Raw genomic sequence first — 18,748 nt, 5'->3', positions numbered from 1 at the left:
TAGATATCCCTTTTTGATGAAAAAAAATAAATGGTCACGTTATCCTTACACCTCTCTCCCTAAATTCCCAATGTGGTCCTCTTATCTCTCTCACACCGTCCATTAACCACCCCTTAAAAAATCCGTTAGCTCGTGACCCCCCCTACCTTCCGTCAACTTCCCAAAAGATCTCTTGTACATTTTCTAGTCCCTGAAAACACCCCCCTCCCGGACCGGATCTCAGCAATTTCACCACACCTCCGTCCTCACCCTCTAACTCTAGCAGACTCCCTGGTGTCCCTCTTCCCGTCCAATCCCTCATCCCATCCACTAGCCCCGCCCAAGGAGGACTTTAGCCTAGCTACCGAGTCTCTCCCGATCCTCGTGGACCTGAATTATAACTGTTCTGGGGAGCAGAGTAAGCGGTATCCTCCTTTAGGAAACCATTTCTTAAAATGGTGGCACCTGACCCTTCCGTGCGTCGGGACGCTCCGCTGGGGTCAGGTGTCGCCATTTTGAAAGATGGCGCCGGCGAATGAGGACGCCACCTGGACCGCTCCACGCTCCTCGGACCAGGTATAATTCAGGTCTGCGGGAAGAGAGAGATTCTGTCAACGTCCGAGGCTGACGGCTAAAGTCTTCCTTGGCCTGGGTGCCCGGTCTTGACAGCCAGAAAGGTTCAGGCTGTCCGAATAAAGCTCGGTTTTTTTTTAAGGGGGGGGGGTCGATAGTATGGGAGATCTGGTGGGGAGAGAGATTCTGGGGGGTGTTTAGGGTCCGCTGAGCTACTAAGGAAGATTTTGCGACATGGTGGATAGGGAGGGGATTAGGAGGTCGGAGGGGCTGTTGGTGCCTCTCACCCACCATGGAAAATGGTAGTGAAGCCTAGAAGAGTAGCAAGGTGTAGATCCTGAGCGTCATATAAACTCAAAGAATCACGAATGCATACTTTGACTGCAGTAATGGAAAGATACAAACAATAAAGCTTAATAATTTAAAAATGGTGTCTTGATAAAAGCCAGATTAGGGATGTAAGGCTGAAAGTTTGCCTAAGCTAGGGTATCCGATAACTGCAGTTTGCATTGATCCTATTTGCTTTCGACATTTCTCAGCAGTACTGGTCTGGCAAAGCACCAAAGTATGCTATTTCTCTTGCCTAATTTGAATCCCTCAGTACTATTCTGACCCGCCTCGGTCAGATGGTGGAAGATAACTGTAGACTGATTGATTGGCTTTGGGTGATTGCCTGTCAGTCTGCCTATTCCTGCCAGCCCTCCATGTGGCCGAGCCTAGCCCTAGATCCCTTTCAGGATTCAGGAAAGGTTATAATCAAAGCAGTTTACATATATTACTGTATTTTACAAGAACTTATTTTGTAACATAGTAGATGACGGCAGATAAAGACCCGAATGGTCCATCCAGTCTGCCTGACCTGATTAAATTTAAATTTTTTTATTTTTTCTTCTTAGCTATTTCTGGGCAAGAATCCAAAGCTTTACCCTGTACTGTGCTTGGGTTCCAACTGCTGAAATCTCTGTTAAGACTTACTCCAGCCCATCTACACCCTCCCAGCCATTGAAGCCCTCCCCAGCCCATCCTCCACCAAACGGCCATATACGGACACAGACCGTGCAAGTCTGCCCAGTACTGGCCTTAGTTCAATATTTAATATTATTTTCTGATTCTAAATCCTCTGTGTTCTTTGAACTCAGTCACAGTTTTACCCTCCACCACCTCTCCGGGAGCGCATTCCAGGCATCCACTACCCTCTCCGTAAAGTAGAATTTCCTAACATTGCCCTGAATCTACCACCCCTCAACCTCAAATTATGTTCTCTGGTTTTACCATTTTCCTTTCTCTGGAAAAGATTATGTTCTACGTTAATACCCTTCAAGTATTTGAACGTCTGAATCATATCTCCCCTGTCTCTCCTTTCCTCTAGGGTATACATATTCAGGGCTTCCAGTCTCTCCTCATACGTCTTCTGACGCAAGCCTCCTATCATTTTCGTCGCCCTCCTCTGGACCGCCTCAAGTCTTCTTACGTCCTTCGCCAGATACGGTCTCCAAAACTGAACACAAGTGGGGCCTTACCAATGACCTGTACAGGGGCATCAACACCTTCTTCAGGAAGGACTTCTACTGACTACGTCTCTCTTTATACAGCCCAGCATCCTTCTGGCAGAAGCCACTGCCTTGTCACACTGTTTTTTCGCCTTTAGATCTTCAAACACTATCACCCCAAGGTCCCTCTCCCCGTCCGTGCATATCAGCTTCTCTCCTCCCAGCATATACGGTTCCTCCTATTATTAATCCCCAAATGCATTACTCTGCATTTCTTTGCATTGAATTTTAGTTGCCAGGCATTAGACCATTCCTCTAACTTTTGCAGATCCTTTTTCATGTTTTCCACTCCCTCTTCGGTGTCTACTCTGTTACAAATCTTGGTATCATCTGCAAAAAGGTACACTTTTCCTTCTAACCCTTCAGGGATGTCACTCACAAACATATTGAACAGGATTGGCCCCAGCATCGATCCCTGAGGGACTCCACTACTCACCTTTCCTTCCTTTGAGCGACTTCCATTAACCACCACCCTCTGGCGTCTGTCTGACAGCCAGTTTCTGACCCAGTTCACCACTTTGGGTCCTAACTTCAGCCCTTCAAGTTTGTTCAACAGCCTCCTATGAGGAACTGTATCAAAGATTTTGCTGAAATCCAAGTAAATTACATCTAGCATATGTCCTCGATCCAGCTCGCTGGTCACCCAATCAAAAAATTCAATCAGGTTCGTTTGGCACGATTTACCTTCTGTAAAGCCATGTTGCCTCGGATCCTGAAACCCATTAGATTCAAAGAAGTACACTATCCTTTCTTTCAGCAACACTTCCATTATATTACCAACAACTGAAGTGAGGCTCACCGGCCTGTAGTTTCCTACTTCATCCCTGTGACCACTTTTATGAATAGGGACCACATCCGCTCTCCTCCAATCCCCAGGAATCACTCCCGTCTCCAGAGATTTGTTGAACAAGTCTGTAATAGGACTCGCTAGAACCTCTCTGAGCTTCCTTAGTATCCTGGGATGGATCCCGTCTGGTCCATCACTTTGTCCACCTTCAGTTTTTCAAGTTGCTTATAAACACCCTCCTCCGTGAACGGCGCAGAATCTACTCCATTTTCTCATGTAACTTTGCTTAGACCACTGTCTTTCCACTTCTCTTATGTCCTCCCATCCTAACAGCTCTTTCTTCAGGTACTCTCCCATTGCATTAAAGTCCGTACGTTTGAAATCTAGGACTTTAAGTATTGTGCGGCCTCTCTCCACTTTAGCCGTTATATCAAACCAAACCGTTTGATGATCGCTACTTCCCAGGTGAGCACCCACTCGAACATTAGAGATACTCTCTCCATTTGTGAGGACCAGATCCAATATCGCTTTTTCCCTTGTGGTTTCCGTCAACATTTGTCTGAGCAGAGCCTCTTAAAAGGAATCCACAATCTCCCTACTTCTTTCCGATTCTGCAGACGGAACATTCCAGTCCGCATCCGGCAGGTTGAAATCTCCCAACAGCAGAACCTCCTCTTTCTTCCAAACTTTTGGATATCCACAATCAGATACTTATCAATTTGCTGCGATTGAGTCGGAGGTCTGTAGACTACACCCACATAGATAGAAGTTCCATCTTCTCTTTTCAGAGCAATCCATATCGCTTCTTCCTCTCCCCAGGTCCCTTGCATTTTGGTCGCTTGGATATTGATCTTTATATAGAGAGCTACTCCTCTCACCTTTTGACCATCTCTGTCCTTTCTAAAAAGATTATATTCCCGGTATGTTTGCAATTCCATTCATGTGATTCACTGAACCTATGTCCTCTGTGATAGCGACAATATCTAGATCTGCCTCTAACATCAGGGTTTGCAGATCATGAACTTGTTGCTTAGACTGCGAGCATTTTTGGTCATCGCTTTCCCAGCTATTTTTCAGCGATAATCTCCTTTTCGTATGGATTTTTGTTTCGTTTCACTTTCCGTTGCATACTAAGAAATGAGTTGCTGATATTGCTTATGTTGCAGTCTTTACTACTATCACATTTTTTCTTTTCGGGGTGGTCTTTATAATTGTCCTTCGTACATACACCACCCCCACCTTCTAGTTTAAAATGCCTAGAAAAATATTGTCTAAATTTCTCTGCAAGGTTTCTTTTTCCTGCTGTAGTAATATGTAGCCCATCAGTGCAATATAGCTTCTTGTCCTTCCATGTATTTCCCCATCTCCTATGTACCTGAGCCTTCTTGATGACACCAGGCTTTGAGCCATCTATTAAAGTCCTCTGTGTTTTTCACTCTTTGCTCTCTCTTTCCATATGCAGGCAGTATTTCAGAAAAAGCTAAAGTGTTTACAAAAGGTTTCACGCCCTCACAAAGCTCCCGAAAAGCTTTCTATGCTGCAAGTGTGGAGTCATTTGTTCCCAGATGGATAACAACATCAGTGTTAAAGAGTCATTTGTTCCCAGATGGATAACAACATCAGTGTTAAAATCCTTAGTTTCTTCCTTAATTATAGTCTGTATTTGCCTGGAACTCCTGGTAGCTGAGGATCCTGGAAGACATTTCACTATTTTGGTCTCCTCGCCTTGTGTTCCAAAGTTAATGCCTCTGATGATGGAATCCCCCAACAGTAATAGTTTTCTGTTTTTGGCCTTTTTATTTGTGCTTAGGGTGCGCTTGTTCTCTTGAGTTACCCTCATTGGTTCCAGTTCTACCTCCCTTCTGTTTTCTTGAGTATCACAGTGCGCAGTGGAGCGAAGGAATTCTGTAGAGGTGGATGTTTCTGTGTTACATGTCGCAGTCTTCCTGAGCCTACTGTGACCCATTTATTCCTGGGCTGTTTTATTCTTTGAGGTAGAGGTGGTAAGTTGGTATGATTTTGTGGAGTGATGAAAGCTGCTTTAATTGTTTTCAATTGCTGTTTAAGTTTGCAGAGCTCCTCCTTAAGTTGAAAACAGATGGGGCAAGCCTTAAGCCTCCAAATAGTATGTCTTGGAATTAAAGCACCACAGTGATTGCATAGAATAAAGGTCATCTTGATTGGTTGTGAAGTGACTTGATTTGAGTAGTCCTGATTATTTGGGTCTCTATATATGAAAAGTGGTCCCTGGAGTTGGTGGGACTATAAGTCTTACCCTTATTCCTATGAAGGGAAAGAGGAAATACGATTTAACAAAGGAAAGACAAGCGTTTATTTTTTTGTGTTTTCTTGTTTTTTTAAGTAAGAAACAGGGAGGAGAAGAGCAATTAAGCAGATATAATGCTGAAAACCAGTGAAAAGAGCAGAATATGAAATGCTGAGCAACTTAGCTTTTGAAGGTTCACAGACAGCCTTGGTTCATCAGCAATGTCCCAAGAGATAATGCAGTTAACCTTAGAAGTAAATCAGAGCCCCTCCTTCTCCACCTAATCGCAGACACAATGGCTAAAAACTAGTAAGTCAGAAATACAGGCTCTATACCACCTAAAACACAGTATTTTAAACAAAAAGTGCAGATTCTATAACAAGTCAGTGGCTACCCTAAAAACACAGGATTTATAACAGGATTTTCCCTACTTTAGTCACCCTGATCCACAGGCACCAGGATTTAATTAGAGTTAATAAAGTCTTACCCTTATTCCTATGAAGAGGAAGAGGAATAAAGAATTTAACAGGAAAGAGAAGGGTTTCATTATTTTTATAAGTAAGAAACAGGAGGAGAAGAGAAATTAAGCAGATATAATTGCTGAAAACAGTGAAAAGAGCAGAATATGAAATGCTGAGCAACTTAGCTTATTGAAGTTCACAGGGCAGCCTTAGTTCACTCAGAATCTGATGAATTATGTGCACCCAATTTCTCAAGGAGGTAGCTAGACTAGGTGATTGTCTTGTGGCAGTATCCTTGGTAATAAGTGGCAACAGACACATATTCAAGAGCTAGCAGTGCAAGCTTTGTCCAACAGGGATACTGGACCAACTTACACACCCACATTACATAGGTGAAGGCATAATGTGTATGTATTGAGAGAGAAAAAATAAAATAAAGTTTAATACTAAAATGGATGTGAGGAAAGGAATGTTAACAGTAGTCCAGGAGTCCTTTGGATTAGCACTTGTAACAAATTTGAAGAATTTGAATTGCTCGTTGTTGAAGTATTTTGGATTGCCTTAGGGTTGCGAATGCCTTCTGGATTGTTTTGCTGATTGAAGTTGCATTGTGTAGCCTTTGTCTATCATTATTTCCAGCAGTTATCCTTCTACTTTGTACCCCACCCTCTGGATAGCTAATCATACCATATCCCCCAATTACTTCACACCCAGCACCTCTCCCTTAGGGCTGTTGTAAAGCAATCAAGCATTTTAGGCCAACCCTCAGAAGCATACCCCTCTCCCATCAATTACCGTATTTTCACGCAGATAACGCGCACCCGTGTAAAACGCACACACGGGTATAGCGCGCAGAACCACGATTTTATGTACAAAAACTTTTTGTATACCGCGCTCACGGGTATACCGCGCATGCAGCCCGACTGTCCTTTCGCCCGCCCCGACTCTCCTCTGGCCACCCCGACTCTCCTTTCGCCCTCCCCGACTCTCCGTGCGCTGTCCCGACTATCCGTTCACCCTCCCTGACTTTCCGTGCACTGCCCGCCTCTCCGTGCGCTGTGCCGACTCTCCGTTCACCCTCCCTGACTTTCCGTGCACTGCCCCGACTCTCCGTGCGCTGCCCCGACTCTCCGTTCACCCTCCCTGACTTTCCGTGCACTGCCCCCACCTCTCCGTGCGCCTGTCCCGACTCTCCGTTCACCCGCCCTGAGGCACATGGTCGGGTTGGGCCCATGTGCCTCAGGCCGCGCCCCCAGGTGGGACCTAAGGCTCCAGGGCCTATTCTGATTGGCCCACGCGCCTTAGGCCCCACCAGTAGGCGGAGCTTTGGGACGGATGGGCCAATCCGGCCTCATTCCGTCGTTGGCTGCCTGCCGGACAGGCGGGTTTGGCTCCCGTCTGTCCGGCCAACTACCAAAGGTACGGGGAAGGGGGGCGGGGGTGTCGTGGGGGTCGGCCAGGGGGGTCGCGGGGCGGCTGGGGGGGCCGGTCGGAGGTTCTTGGGGGGGGGGCGGTCGTTGGAGGGAGGGGGGTTTGCGTCGAGGGCAGGAGGGCCTGGGATCCCTCCTGCCCGTAATGTAGTGCGGGGTGGGGGTAAGGGGTCGCCGTGGCCAGGAGGGTTTGGGCTCCCTCCTGGCCCAATATTGTCGGGGAGTTGGGGAGTCGGCCGGGCAAGAGGGCTTGGGCTCCCTCTTGCTCCGATCGTGGATGCGGGTGCGGGTGGGAGCGCGTGCGAGCGGTTGTTCGGGGTGGGGGTGCGAGCGCTCCTGCTGGGGGGGTGAATCGGGCGGTCGGGCGGGGTGGGAACTATGTAAAAAAATTTTTGTATACCGCGCTCACGCGTATAACGCGCGAGGGGTATGCATGGTAGGTAAAAACGCGTATAACGCGTGCGTTATATGCGTGAAAATACGGTACTTATTAGGCCTAGAGGCTCTTCCTGAAAAATTTATAAACTCAGCACTCATACTTATCCCAAATACCTGTCATGCCCAACCACTTTTGTATACCGCGCTCACGGGTATACCGCGCATGCAGCCCGACTGTCCTTTCGCCCGCCCCGACTCTCCTCTGGCCACCCCGACTCTCCTTTCGCCCTCCCCGACTCTCCGTGCGCTGTCCCGACTCTCCGTTCACCCTCCCTGACTTTCCGTGCACTGCCCCGCCTCTCCGTGCGCTGTGCCGACTCTCCGTTCACCCTCCCTGACTTTCCGTGCACTGCCCCGACTCTCCGTGCGCTGCCCCGACTCTCCGTTCACCCTCCCTGACTTTCCGTGCACTGCCCCACCTCTCCGTGCGCTGTCCCGACTCTCCGTTCACCCGCCCTGAGGCACATGGTCGGGTTGGGCCCATGTGCCTCAGGCCGCGCCCCCAGGTGGGACCTAAGGCTCCAGGGCCTATTCTGATTGGCCCACGCGCCTTAGGCCCCACCAGTCGGCGGAGCTTTGGGACGGATGGGCCAATCCGGCCTCATTCCGTCGTTGGCTGCCTGCCGGACAGGCGGGTTTGGCTCCCGTCTGTCCGGCCAACTACCAAAGGTACGGGGAAGGGGGGTGGGGGTGTCGTGGGGGTCGGCCAGGGGGGTCGCGGGTCGGCTGGGGGGGCGGGCGGAGGTTCTTGGGGGGGGGGGCGGTCGTTGGAGGGGGGGGGGTTTGCGTCGAGGGCAGGAGGGCCTGGGATCCCTCCTGCCCGTAATGTAGTGCGGGGGGGGGGTAAGGGGTCGCCGTGGCCAGGAGGGTTTGGGCTCCCTCCTGGCCCAATATTGTCGGGGAGTTGGGGAGTCGGCCGGGCAAGAGGGCTTGGGCTCCCTCTTGCTCCGATCGTGGATGCGGGTGCGGGTGGGAGCGCGTGCGAGCGGTTGTTCGGGGTGGGGGTGCGAGCGCTCCTGCTGGGGGGGTGAATCGGGCGTCGGGCGGGGTGGGAACTATGTAAAAAAATTTTTGTATACCGCGCTCACGCGTATAACGCGCGAGGGGTATGCATGGTAGGTAAAAACGCGTATAACGCGTGCGTTATATGCGTGAAAATACGGTACTTATTAGGCCTAGAGGCTCTTCCTGAAAAATTTATAAACTCAGCACTCATACTTATCCCAAATACCTGTCATGCCCAACCAACATACTAAAACAATTACAAACAGTCCAAAATACAGCTCTTAGACTGATTTACTCACTGAAAAAATATGACCACATTACCATCGCCTTCTGAGATTCACACTGGCTCGCAGTACAAGCATGCATACAATACAAATTCTACTGCACCCTATTCAAAGCCCTAAATGGAAATGGACCAAGCTATCTGAACAACCGCCCAAACAGGAAAAACACATTCAGACCAAGGAGAACTCATGCACGCTTTACCCATCCCCAATCAAAGCTATACAAAGCAAAAAAATATACGATGGACTATTAGCCACCAGAGCAGCGAAACTAGACTGCCACCTCTCCAATCTGCTGACTATAACGCCCAACTACAAAACATTCAGGAAAGAACTTAAAACATTTCTATTCAAGAAATTTATCAAGTGATCTAATTAAACCTGATCAACCCTCCGCAGATCCCGACGCATACTACATTTATTAACCATGTATTCTCCCTGGAAATGCCCAGGCCAACTCTTGTTGTAAACCGCCTAGAACTGAAAGGTATTGGCGGGATAGAAGACACCAATGTAATGTAATGACAAAAACTACCCTTAACCCTTTCAGGACCATAAGGATCGTAGGCCAATTTTTGTGGTTTTGACGACATTTTTATGGTAAAAAGGGCTTGCAGATGCCAAAAAATTGATTTTTTTTTGTGAAATATCATTATTTTTTTTAAAAAAAATCAAACTTCTGGCTTATGGACAGTGTGGCAAGTGAATCTTCTCGTCAATCTGGCAACGACGCTAATGAATGAATGTCGGAACCAGTTTGTTTACATAAAGGCAGTATCATATGGAATCCGTACATATCAAATTTAGAACTGTAGACTATTCAATAGAGTTAGGTGCCAGCATGATCTGTGCTAGTCTAGTATTCTGCAAAGGGTGTTCTGTGCAAAACAACATTTTTAAAACTAGCTCAGTGCACATTTTGTGCCTAACTGGGTGTGAGCATTTACACCTGCCAGAGGCTGATGTAAATGCTGGCACCCAACTAATGGCAGTAGCACATAAATCACAGAATTCTATAGCATTGCGCCTTAATACTGGGAATTCCCCTAACCCATCTGTCTGTCTCATGACCACACCTCCTTTGGAGCTGCACACTTTAGATGTGCATATTATAGAATAGTGCATAGGATATATTCAATTAAGTGCTTGTTAACACCAATTATTGATGGATAGCACCTAATTAGTTTACGTGCAGAGCTATGATCTTTACCCAAATTTGGGTGACCTGTAGAGAATCCATAGTCTGCTGTCTCTTCATATTAAGTAGATGAAACCAATATGGCCTATCCAGTCTTCCTATCTTCTATCCTTTCAGATACAGTTTTTGTGTCCTCCAACTCTACTTCCAATGGGAGACTTTTCCATAAATTCAATACCCTTTCTGTGAAGAAATATTTCCTCAGGTTATGCCTGTCCTCTTTCACCTTCATCCTATGCCACTCATTCCAGAGCTTCCTTCAATTGAAAGACACACACTTCTGTGCATTTATTCTATGGAGGTCGTAAGAATGCATCTGCCCAAAACGTTAGGTTTCGGAGGGGTAATGTTGAAGCAAATAAGCCCCAATGATATAATGTGGCGGCTTTACACTCTGCCTGGTCCCGGGTTTGATACCCTCGTAGAAGATTCCGTGGGAAGTGAAATCAAATAACAAAGACAGCCAGAAGTGATTGCATAAAGAATATATTTTGTAGAAATAGGCTTAATATTCTTTAGAAAGATACATCAAGAATACTAGGTTAAAGATATACAGAAAGAAATAGAAATAAGCTTTACAAATACAGAGTGGATTCAGAGACTGGTTGTGTGTGTGAGAGAGGACAGTTTACATGCATTACAGAGTCAAGAGAAAAAAGAGGGGGTAGGGGGTTGGTCCAGGCTTCAGGTTCCAGAGAGCGAGGGGTCCAGAGAGAGCGTGAGAGAGAAATTAATCTCATATTTATGTTTGAGACCTGTTCTAAAAATAGAATCTATTGAAGTTAAGTACCCCCTATCTTTTGTAAACTGTTAGAAACAATGGTAAATAAAGTTAGTGGGGTGTGAGAGACTGGAGAAGAAAAGAGGGAGAAATTGTTAATTTCTAGTATCACTCTGACAATGGTTTCTGATTAACTATGCAGCAGGGGCTACTGTCCATCTTAAGCACCAGACATTAGCACATCTTAGCACCTCTTAGCTATACCAAGGTTCTTTGTTACCTTTAAGCATTGATGTAATTTAGGCATTTTGGGGCAATCTGAAGCTTGCACTGATATGCCCTAAGGTCAGATATGAATGATATGATCTCCCAAAGGCCTTTGCTGACATTGGTAAGGCCAGTAAGTTAAGGCTGGGCTGACACTCCCATACTTTTTTTTTAAATGAAGGCGAGCTTGCAGTACTCTTCTATATGGCATGTACTTCTGCCACTGTTTTGTAAACAGTCAGATAGCCCTTCATAGATGCCTCTCTTACCTCCAACATTTCCCATTATGAGTTCAGACCTCTGTGTTAGGTTGTATAGTCATCTGGGCGGAGAAACCCAATATGCTACATCTTACCTCTCTTTGAGTGAATGAACAGTGCATATATGAATGATATGATCACCAATAGGCCTTTGCTGACATTGGTAAGGTCAGTAAGTTAGCTGGGCTGACAGAGGTATTTAAACCTCTCTATTATGGAGTCACGTGATGATATGAGCGAGTGAGGACGTCTCCTCGTTCGCTCCGGGACAGCCCTGTACACTCGTGCCTGAATTTAAGCTCACCCGAAATTAAACGCAGCTTGTGCAGTATCCGACGCGAATCGCCGTTGCATGGACCGTTATCTCGCCAGGTCGCCCGACTCTATGCCGCCGAAAACAACGAAAAAAGATAAAGAACGCGCCAGACCTGTGGATCTTAAAATGGCGGCGAGCCCCGCGACGGCGGTCTCTGGCCTGACTGAATCGGCCCTGAGAGACATAAAAACTGCGTTAGAACAGGTCCTGGGGCCCCAAATGGAGACGCTTGCTGCCCAGATCACCAACATTGAAACTTTACTTGCCACAGCTGCAGCCCGCACGACGGAGCTTGAAAAGAGGGTGTCAGACCTCGAAGACTCCACTACGGCGCGGGACACTGATATTGGCACGCTGCAGGCGCAGGTTAGAGCTCAGGCAGACAAACTCGATGACCTGGAAAACAGGTCTCGTCGCTCTAACCTGCGTCTGATGGGCATCCCCGAGACGCTGCCGGACCGCTCACTACCGGAACAATTGGAGAGCTGGTTTAAGGCGGAATTTAATCTGCGCCCTTCGATGGGTCCCCTGCACATCGAGCGGGCCCATCGTCTAGGCCTTAGACCTGGCCTGGAGGCGCGCCCGCGTGTGGTGATCTTAAAACTCCTGAATTACCAGCACAAGATTGAATTGCTGCGACAATACAGACTAATGAAAGATACTCTGAAATTTGATGGAAATCCGGTCCGCATTAGCCAGGATTTTTCTGTGGCCCTGCAGGAACGGCGGAGACCATACTATCCTCTGTGCTCCCGCCTGGTGGATTTGAAGCAGCGTTTCCAATTTACTTACCCGGCTCATCTGAAGATTCAATGTAATGGACTTTGGAAATCATTCCAGACCCCGGAGGCCGCAGACGACTACATCAAACAGTTAGCGGTCCCGAACGAGTGACATGCATGATTGGTTTGGCTGCGAGTTGTGGCTGACATGGATACTTGGGCTACATTACATTTGAAGACTGCACGCTTCAGGACAGTTATCTTTGGGGCTGACAATTTTTTGTCGGGGCTGTCCCGGGGAGGTCATTTTCTGTGACTCTAGATCTCCTAAATGGGAGGTTTTGGGTGTGTAAACAGGGATGTGGGGGTTGGGAATTGTTATGGGGCAGCAGCGGTGTGGTATATTTTTATTTATAGTTCTATTTTTTCTGTTTGCAAGGTACAAATGCTGATCAATAGAGGGACTGATTGGGGGTTGAGTGTTGGTCCTCGGGGTGAGGCTGGGCGCCCTGGGACATATAGTTATAGTGGGCATAGATGTCTTTCCAGGCACCCTATTATATATTATGGGTGATCGGAAATTACGCATACTTTCTTGGAATGTGTCAGGGATATCTTCACCTGTTAAGCGTACTAAAATATTGAATCAACTGAAACATCACTCTGCAGATATAGCTTGCTTACAGGAGACCAGGCTGACTGATAGTGAACACTTGAAACTTCGGAGAGGCTGGGTTGGAGAGATATTCTTTGCCTCCTCCCCGGGGAAAAAAGCTGGGGTGGCAATATTATTTCGCAAGGGTTTTTTAGGGGTCATACGGGTCCTGCGACGCGACCCCCTGGGCAGGTATTTACTAGTGAAAGTGGAGGGGCCTAGTGGGACATTTAGAATATTGGTGGGCTATGGTCCTAATAGCTATCAGCATGCATTTTTCCAGAATTTGGTGAATATTTGTGTGCAGGATCAGGATGGCCCTTTAATATTGGTGGGAGATATGAATCAAGTACATAATTCGGCTATGGATCGCTCAGGGTTAGCCGGTGGGAAGGGGGAGAGCCAGGCCAGGGGCATTCCCTACCTGTGTCGAACTCTGGGGTTGGTGGATCCCTGGAGATTGCTCCATCCGACTGAACGGGATTATACACACCAATCCAGAGCACATGGCTCCTTTTCCAGAATTGACTACATATTACTTTCAGAGGCGTTGTTTCCTAAAGTCACGGAGGCCACTATAGGTCCCCTAGAAATATCTGATCATAATATGATTTGGCTTGACGTGACATTGGGGGGTCCTCTGGGTCCTGGGCCGGGTTGGCGTTTTCCCTCTTACTTACATACTGATACACACTTCATTTCTTATTTGCTGGAAAAGTGGGAGACCTACTGCACGCATAATGCCCAACACATAAACCAGCCAACCTTGTTTTGGGATGCGGCTAAGGCGGTATTGCGTGGCGATATTATTGCATATGTTGCGACTAGAACCCGCTGCATAGCATGTCGCATAGTACACCTAGAAAGACAGCTAACAGCGCTGAAACAAACCTTATTGCAAGACCCCTCTGACGCCAATCATGAAGAATATAGGGCGGTGCTCACGACCCTAAATGCGTTAATTCATGAACGTACTAAAAAACTTTTGTTCTACCGAAAATTTCACTTTTACAAACATGGTAATAAGGCCGGGAAGTTATTGGCTTCCATAACTAAGAGTTGGAAGGGATCTCGTTATGTCCCCACAATACGAGATGGATCTGGAAAATTTTTAACTGCTCCAGGTGATATCTCGGAGGGTTTCCAGAAATATTTTGAGCAATTCTATGCGTCCCCTGGCCCTTATGCAGGCCCTGATGTATATGACTATCTTGCAGATGCGGGGTTACCTCGCCTGACAGCTGCTCAGATATCTAGGTTAGATCGTCCGCTACATGCCCTTGAAGTGACCCAGGCCATACACAATTTAAAATCTTGTACTGCACCAGGACCGGATGGATATTCCCCTGAATTTTACAAAATTTTGTCCCCGGTTATAAGCACCTCTCTTTTAAATTATTATGTTTCTATTCAGGACAGTGGGGCTTTCCCAAGACACTGTAATGTAGCTCTGATTACATTAATCCCAAAGCCTTCTAAACCACCGGACAGTATGGATTCATATCGCCCCATCTCACTGCTGAATGTGGATGTCAAAATACTGGCTCGAATATTGGCTGACCGACTAGCCCATATTTTGCCCTCCATTATTGTACCTGAACAAGTGGGTTTTGTTAGAGGCCGACAATCTACGGTTAATGTTCGCCGTATACTTTTAGCTTATTCTCGTGCGCAACTGGAACAGCGCCCGGGTTTGTTAGCTGGCCTTGATGCAGCTAAGGCCTTTGATAAAGTTCATTGGCATTATCTGTTCCAGGTCCTACACTATGTAGGGCTCCCTCCTGGATTTATGTCCTGCCTACAAGCTCTATATACTAGTCCGACGGCCTCGGTGTTGGTCAACGGGATACGTTCCTCACCGTTTGAGATAGGTAGGGGGACCCGACAGGGATGCCCATTATCTCCCTTATTATTTTTGTTATACTTAGACCCATTGTTGCGTACCATTCTCAGAGACGATGTCCTCACAGGTCTTTCGGAAGGTGAGTCCCAATTGCGAGTGCTGGCCTTCGCGGATGACCTCTTACTTGCACTGGGGGACCCACATACTTCCTTGCCACGAGCGTTGGAAATATTAGATGAATTTCACCTCTATTCGGGCCTGGAATTAAATAGGCAGAAATCTCTAGCTCTCCCTACACTAATGGAGGTACAACAGACTTGGCCGGGTGAATTTCCTTTGCAGTGGGCCTCCTCTTCCCTGACATACTTAGGTGTGATTATTCCCAGGAATCTAAATAAATTATACATTGCTAATGTCTTGCCCTTACTTCGTAAATCCTCTAACACCTTGCAGGGTTGGCGGCAACTCCCCCTTTCACTGTCCGGCCGTATAGCCCTTTATAACATGATGGTGCTACCTCAATGGACATATATACTACAAATGTTACCAGTCATGCTGTCTACAAAACACTTAGCGCTCCATAGGTCTCATTTATCAAAATTCTTGTGGCAGGGTAAACGAGCGAGGATAGCCTTGACCAAACTAACGCTGCCACTCACTAAAGGGGGGTTAGGGTTATTATGTATAGCTAGACTAAATCTGGCTTGTCAGCTACGGCACATACATGATTGGTTTTGTAATACTACAGATTTTTCTTTGCCTGTGATTGAATGTTTCTTTTTTCAGCCCTTCCATTTTAGCTATCTCCTACATACATCTAGGTTGCCAGATATACCCCAGTTGTTGTCTCACCCGCTTCTACCTGCAATGCGTAAAGCCTGGAAATTGTTCTGCAAGACACTTGGGACTACCCCGCACATTACACCTTACTTGCCCATAGTGGGTAATGGGGACTTTCTACCTGGTTTGGACTCTACAGTGATTAGACGTTGGTCCCGTGCCGGCCTTACCTATGTGTTTCAGGCCATTCAACCTACTGGTTCTCCATTATCCTTTGGCGACCTACAAGAGAAATATCACCTCTTATCCACGGATTGGTTGGCCTACCGGCAGCTTCAACATTACTTGCACGCTTTGACCCCAATAGGGCTCTGTGAGGAGATTCAAGACAACTTTCAAGAAGCGCTTTCTCTTACAGCACAAGAGTCTGTGCCACTTCGTTTCTATCATAAGTGGTTACAGGGGCGTGCTGGTGACTTGGACTTTTCTTCTTTGGCACGGAAATGGACTGTGGATCTTCAACTACCTATATCGGCTGATGTACTCAGAAAGGGCTTGCGTGCTGGTAGGACCACTACCATTTCTGCTGTTGAGAGAGATCGGAATTATAAGTTCCTCCTACGAGCCTTCTATACACCGAAAAGGACACATACCATGGGACTTAGTGTGGGACATTGTTGTGGTAAATGCGCCTGTCCTATGGCCTCGTTTGGACACATGTTCTGGTCCTGCCCCAGGATATCTTCTTTTTGGATACAAGTGGTGACTTGGGTGGCACGGCTCTGGAATTGCTCTTGGAGACTACACCCCAGTTTTCTTTTTACTATGCAGATTAGATTTCATCCGCCCATACCAGGCTGTGCAGCCTTTATCCGAAAAACAGTGCTTCTGGGACGGAAATGTATATTATTACAATGGCTCTCGCCTCAACCCCCTACTATCTCCCAATGGAGAGCCTTAATGCTACAACAAATGCTGTTGGAACGCCGCGAGATACTGGACTTGTCGTCCAAACCTGGACGTATATATTTTCAATGCTGGTACCTATTTAGTTTGACTTTTACTGCTTATGTTCAATCTCAACTTTGGACTGTTTGAATTCCTTAGTTCCTTTTGTTTTTGATTCCGCCGCTGCTGCCGGGGTGGGGGGGGGGGTGGGTGGGAGGGTGGGGGGTTTGGTTGGGTGGGTGGGGATTGGATTTCTGGTATGTTTTGAAAAACATTTGCTGTGACTGTTGTTCTTCAAATACTGTTTAATAAAAATGATTCAAACAAAAAAAAAAAAAAAAAAAAAAACCTCTCTATTATATTTCCCTTCTCCAGCATTTCTTTCAAAGTATACATGTTGAAATCTTTGTCCCTGTATACTTTATGACAAAGACAATTGACCATTTTAATAGCCACTCTGTGGACTGACTTATCCTCTTTGAAGGAGTGGCCTCCAAAATTCTACACTATTCTAAATGACGTTTCACCAGAGTCTTACACAGAGGCATTATCACTAATCCTTTCCTTATGCATCCTTTTAGCTTTCACCATTTCCTTTTCTACCTGTTTGGCCATTTTAAGATATGATCATTCCCCAGTCCTTTCCTTGTTTGTACACAAAAGTTCTTCACCCCCTCTAAACTGTACTGCTCTCTCTGGTTTTTGCTTAAATTATTCCTAGCCCGTTTTGATTGTTCAATCTCTCCACCATCTTTCCAGATAATTTCTTCCTTCTTACCTTCTATCTCTAGAAGCTCTTTCTCTATCACATATGATTGTTGTAGATATTACTTTCCCCTTTGCATTCATTTTATTTTTTATTCAGTTTTTTATACTGTTTTCCCAAGGGCGCTCAGAACGGTTTACATGAATTTATTCAGGTACTCAAGCATTTTTCCCTATCTGTCCTATTGGGCTTACAATCTGTCTAATATACCTGGGGCAATGGGGGGATTAGGTGACATTTTGCCCGGGGTCACAAGGAGCATTGTGGGTTTGAACCCAAAACCTCAGGGTGCTGAGGCTGTAGCTTTAATCACTACACCACACACTCCATTCTTTCCACTTCTACTTTTCCTTGTACTTGCTCCCTTCTTCCCTAATGCTACTCTTCCCCACTTTTACATTTCTCTTCCTCTCTGCTTTCACTTTCTCTCTCCAGTTTGCCCAAACTCCTCTCTCCAAACACTTTTCCCCCTTTCAGTTATCCTTTCTTGTCACCTCATTGCTTCTACTCTTCCCCCTTCTAAAACATCCCTCCAAAATATATTTTTCCCTCATTCCCTCCAGTTTCATGAAATTTACCAGTCTATCCCTTCTCCCATCCCTTTAACTCTTATACACATAGAAACTAAATGCCTTTCCTCCCTTGCACATCTTTTTCTCACAGATATATCATGTTCTTCCCTCATTTTTATTCTTTGACATGCCTCCTTCTTTGTCTTCCTTCCTTTCCATCGTGGTTATACTCAACCTTTCCTTTCAGTTCTCTAGTGACACTCTTCTCGTGCAGCTTCTCCCTGTAGCTTCTCCTACTCCCAATATGTGTTTCATCCACCTTTGCTCATTCTGCAGCAGTGGTCTCAAACTCGTGGCCCGCCAGGTACTATTTTGAGGCCCTCGGTATGTTTATCATAATCACAAAAGTAAAATAAAACAGTATCTTGATCATATGTCTCTTTAGCTATAAATTATAATATTATTATTAAGACTTAGCCAAAAGGAAAGATTTATAAATTTATAAACCTCATGCAAAATTGTCATTTCTTTAATAAGACATTAACTATTTTTTTCTGAAGCCCTCCAAGTACCTACAAATCCAAAATGTGGCCCTGCAAAGGGTTTGAGTTTGAGACCACTATTCTACAGCATTCTCTCAAGCTCTCCCCTTTTTCATATTTGTGCATGGCCTGCTCCTCCAGTATTGTCTTTTCTAACCTGGGCTACTACTTTCTATTTGTTCTTCCCTGCTTCCCATTCCATGGGAATTCGTTCTTCTGTCTCCACAGTTACTCTTGTTTCTGCTGGTGCTACAGAGAAGTTGAAAACTCCTGGGTCTGACTTCATGTAAACTGATCTCATGCTAATAGGAAAATTAGCACATGGCTATTAAAAAAAAAAGAAAGAAAGAAAGAAAGAAAGAAAAATTCATATGATGAACCATTTCTTAGATTTTCAGTCAACCAAGACACTTTTACCTATAAAGTTAGTTGTCGACTTACGACT

At 46.1% G+C, this 18,748-nt stretch overlaps 1 protein-coding gene across 2 annotated transcripts in view; it reads left to right on the top strand.

The window, feature by feature from the left end:
- Positions 1 to 461: 461 nt before the first annotated feature.
- GCN1 (GCN1 activator of EIF2AK4) overlaps positions 462 to 18,748 on the top strand; it is a 324,708-nt gene continuing 306,421 nt past the window's right edge. For both annotated transcript variants that reach the window (XM_033954090.1, XM_033954088.1), the window contains exon 1: positions 462 to 555. In XM_033954090.1, the coding sequence (XP_033809981.1) occupies positions 502 to 555 (54 nt within the window). In that variant the 5' untranslated portion in view covers positions 462 to 501. The remainder of the gene's footprint in view (positions 556 to 18,748) is intronic.

The sequence above is a fragment of the Geotrypetes seraphini genome, chromosome 8 (genome assembly GCF_902459505.1).
Source record: "Geotrypetes seraphini chromosome 8, aGeoSer1.1, whole genome shotgun sequence".
NCBI lineage: Eukaryota > Metazoa > Chordata > Amphibia > Gymnophiona > Dermophiidae > Geotrypetes > Geotrypetes seraphini.
Note: the sequence above shows the minus strand (reverse complement) of the source record. Positions and strands in the feature narration are given on the sequence as shown.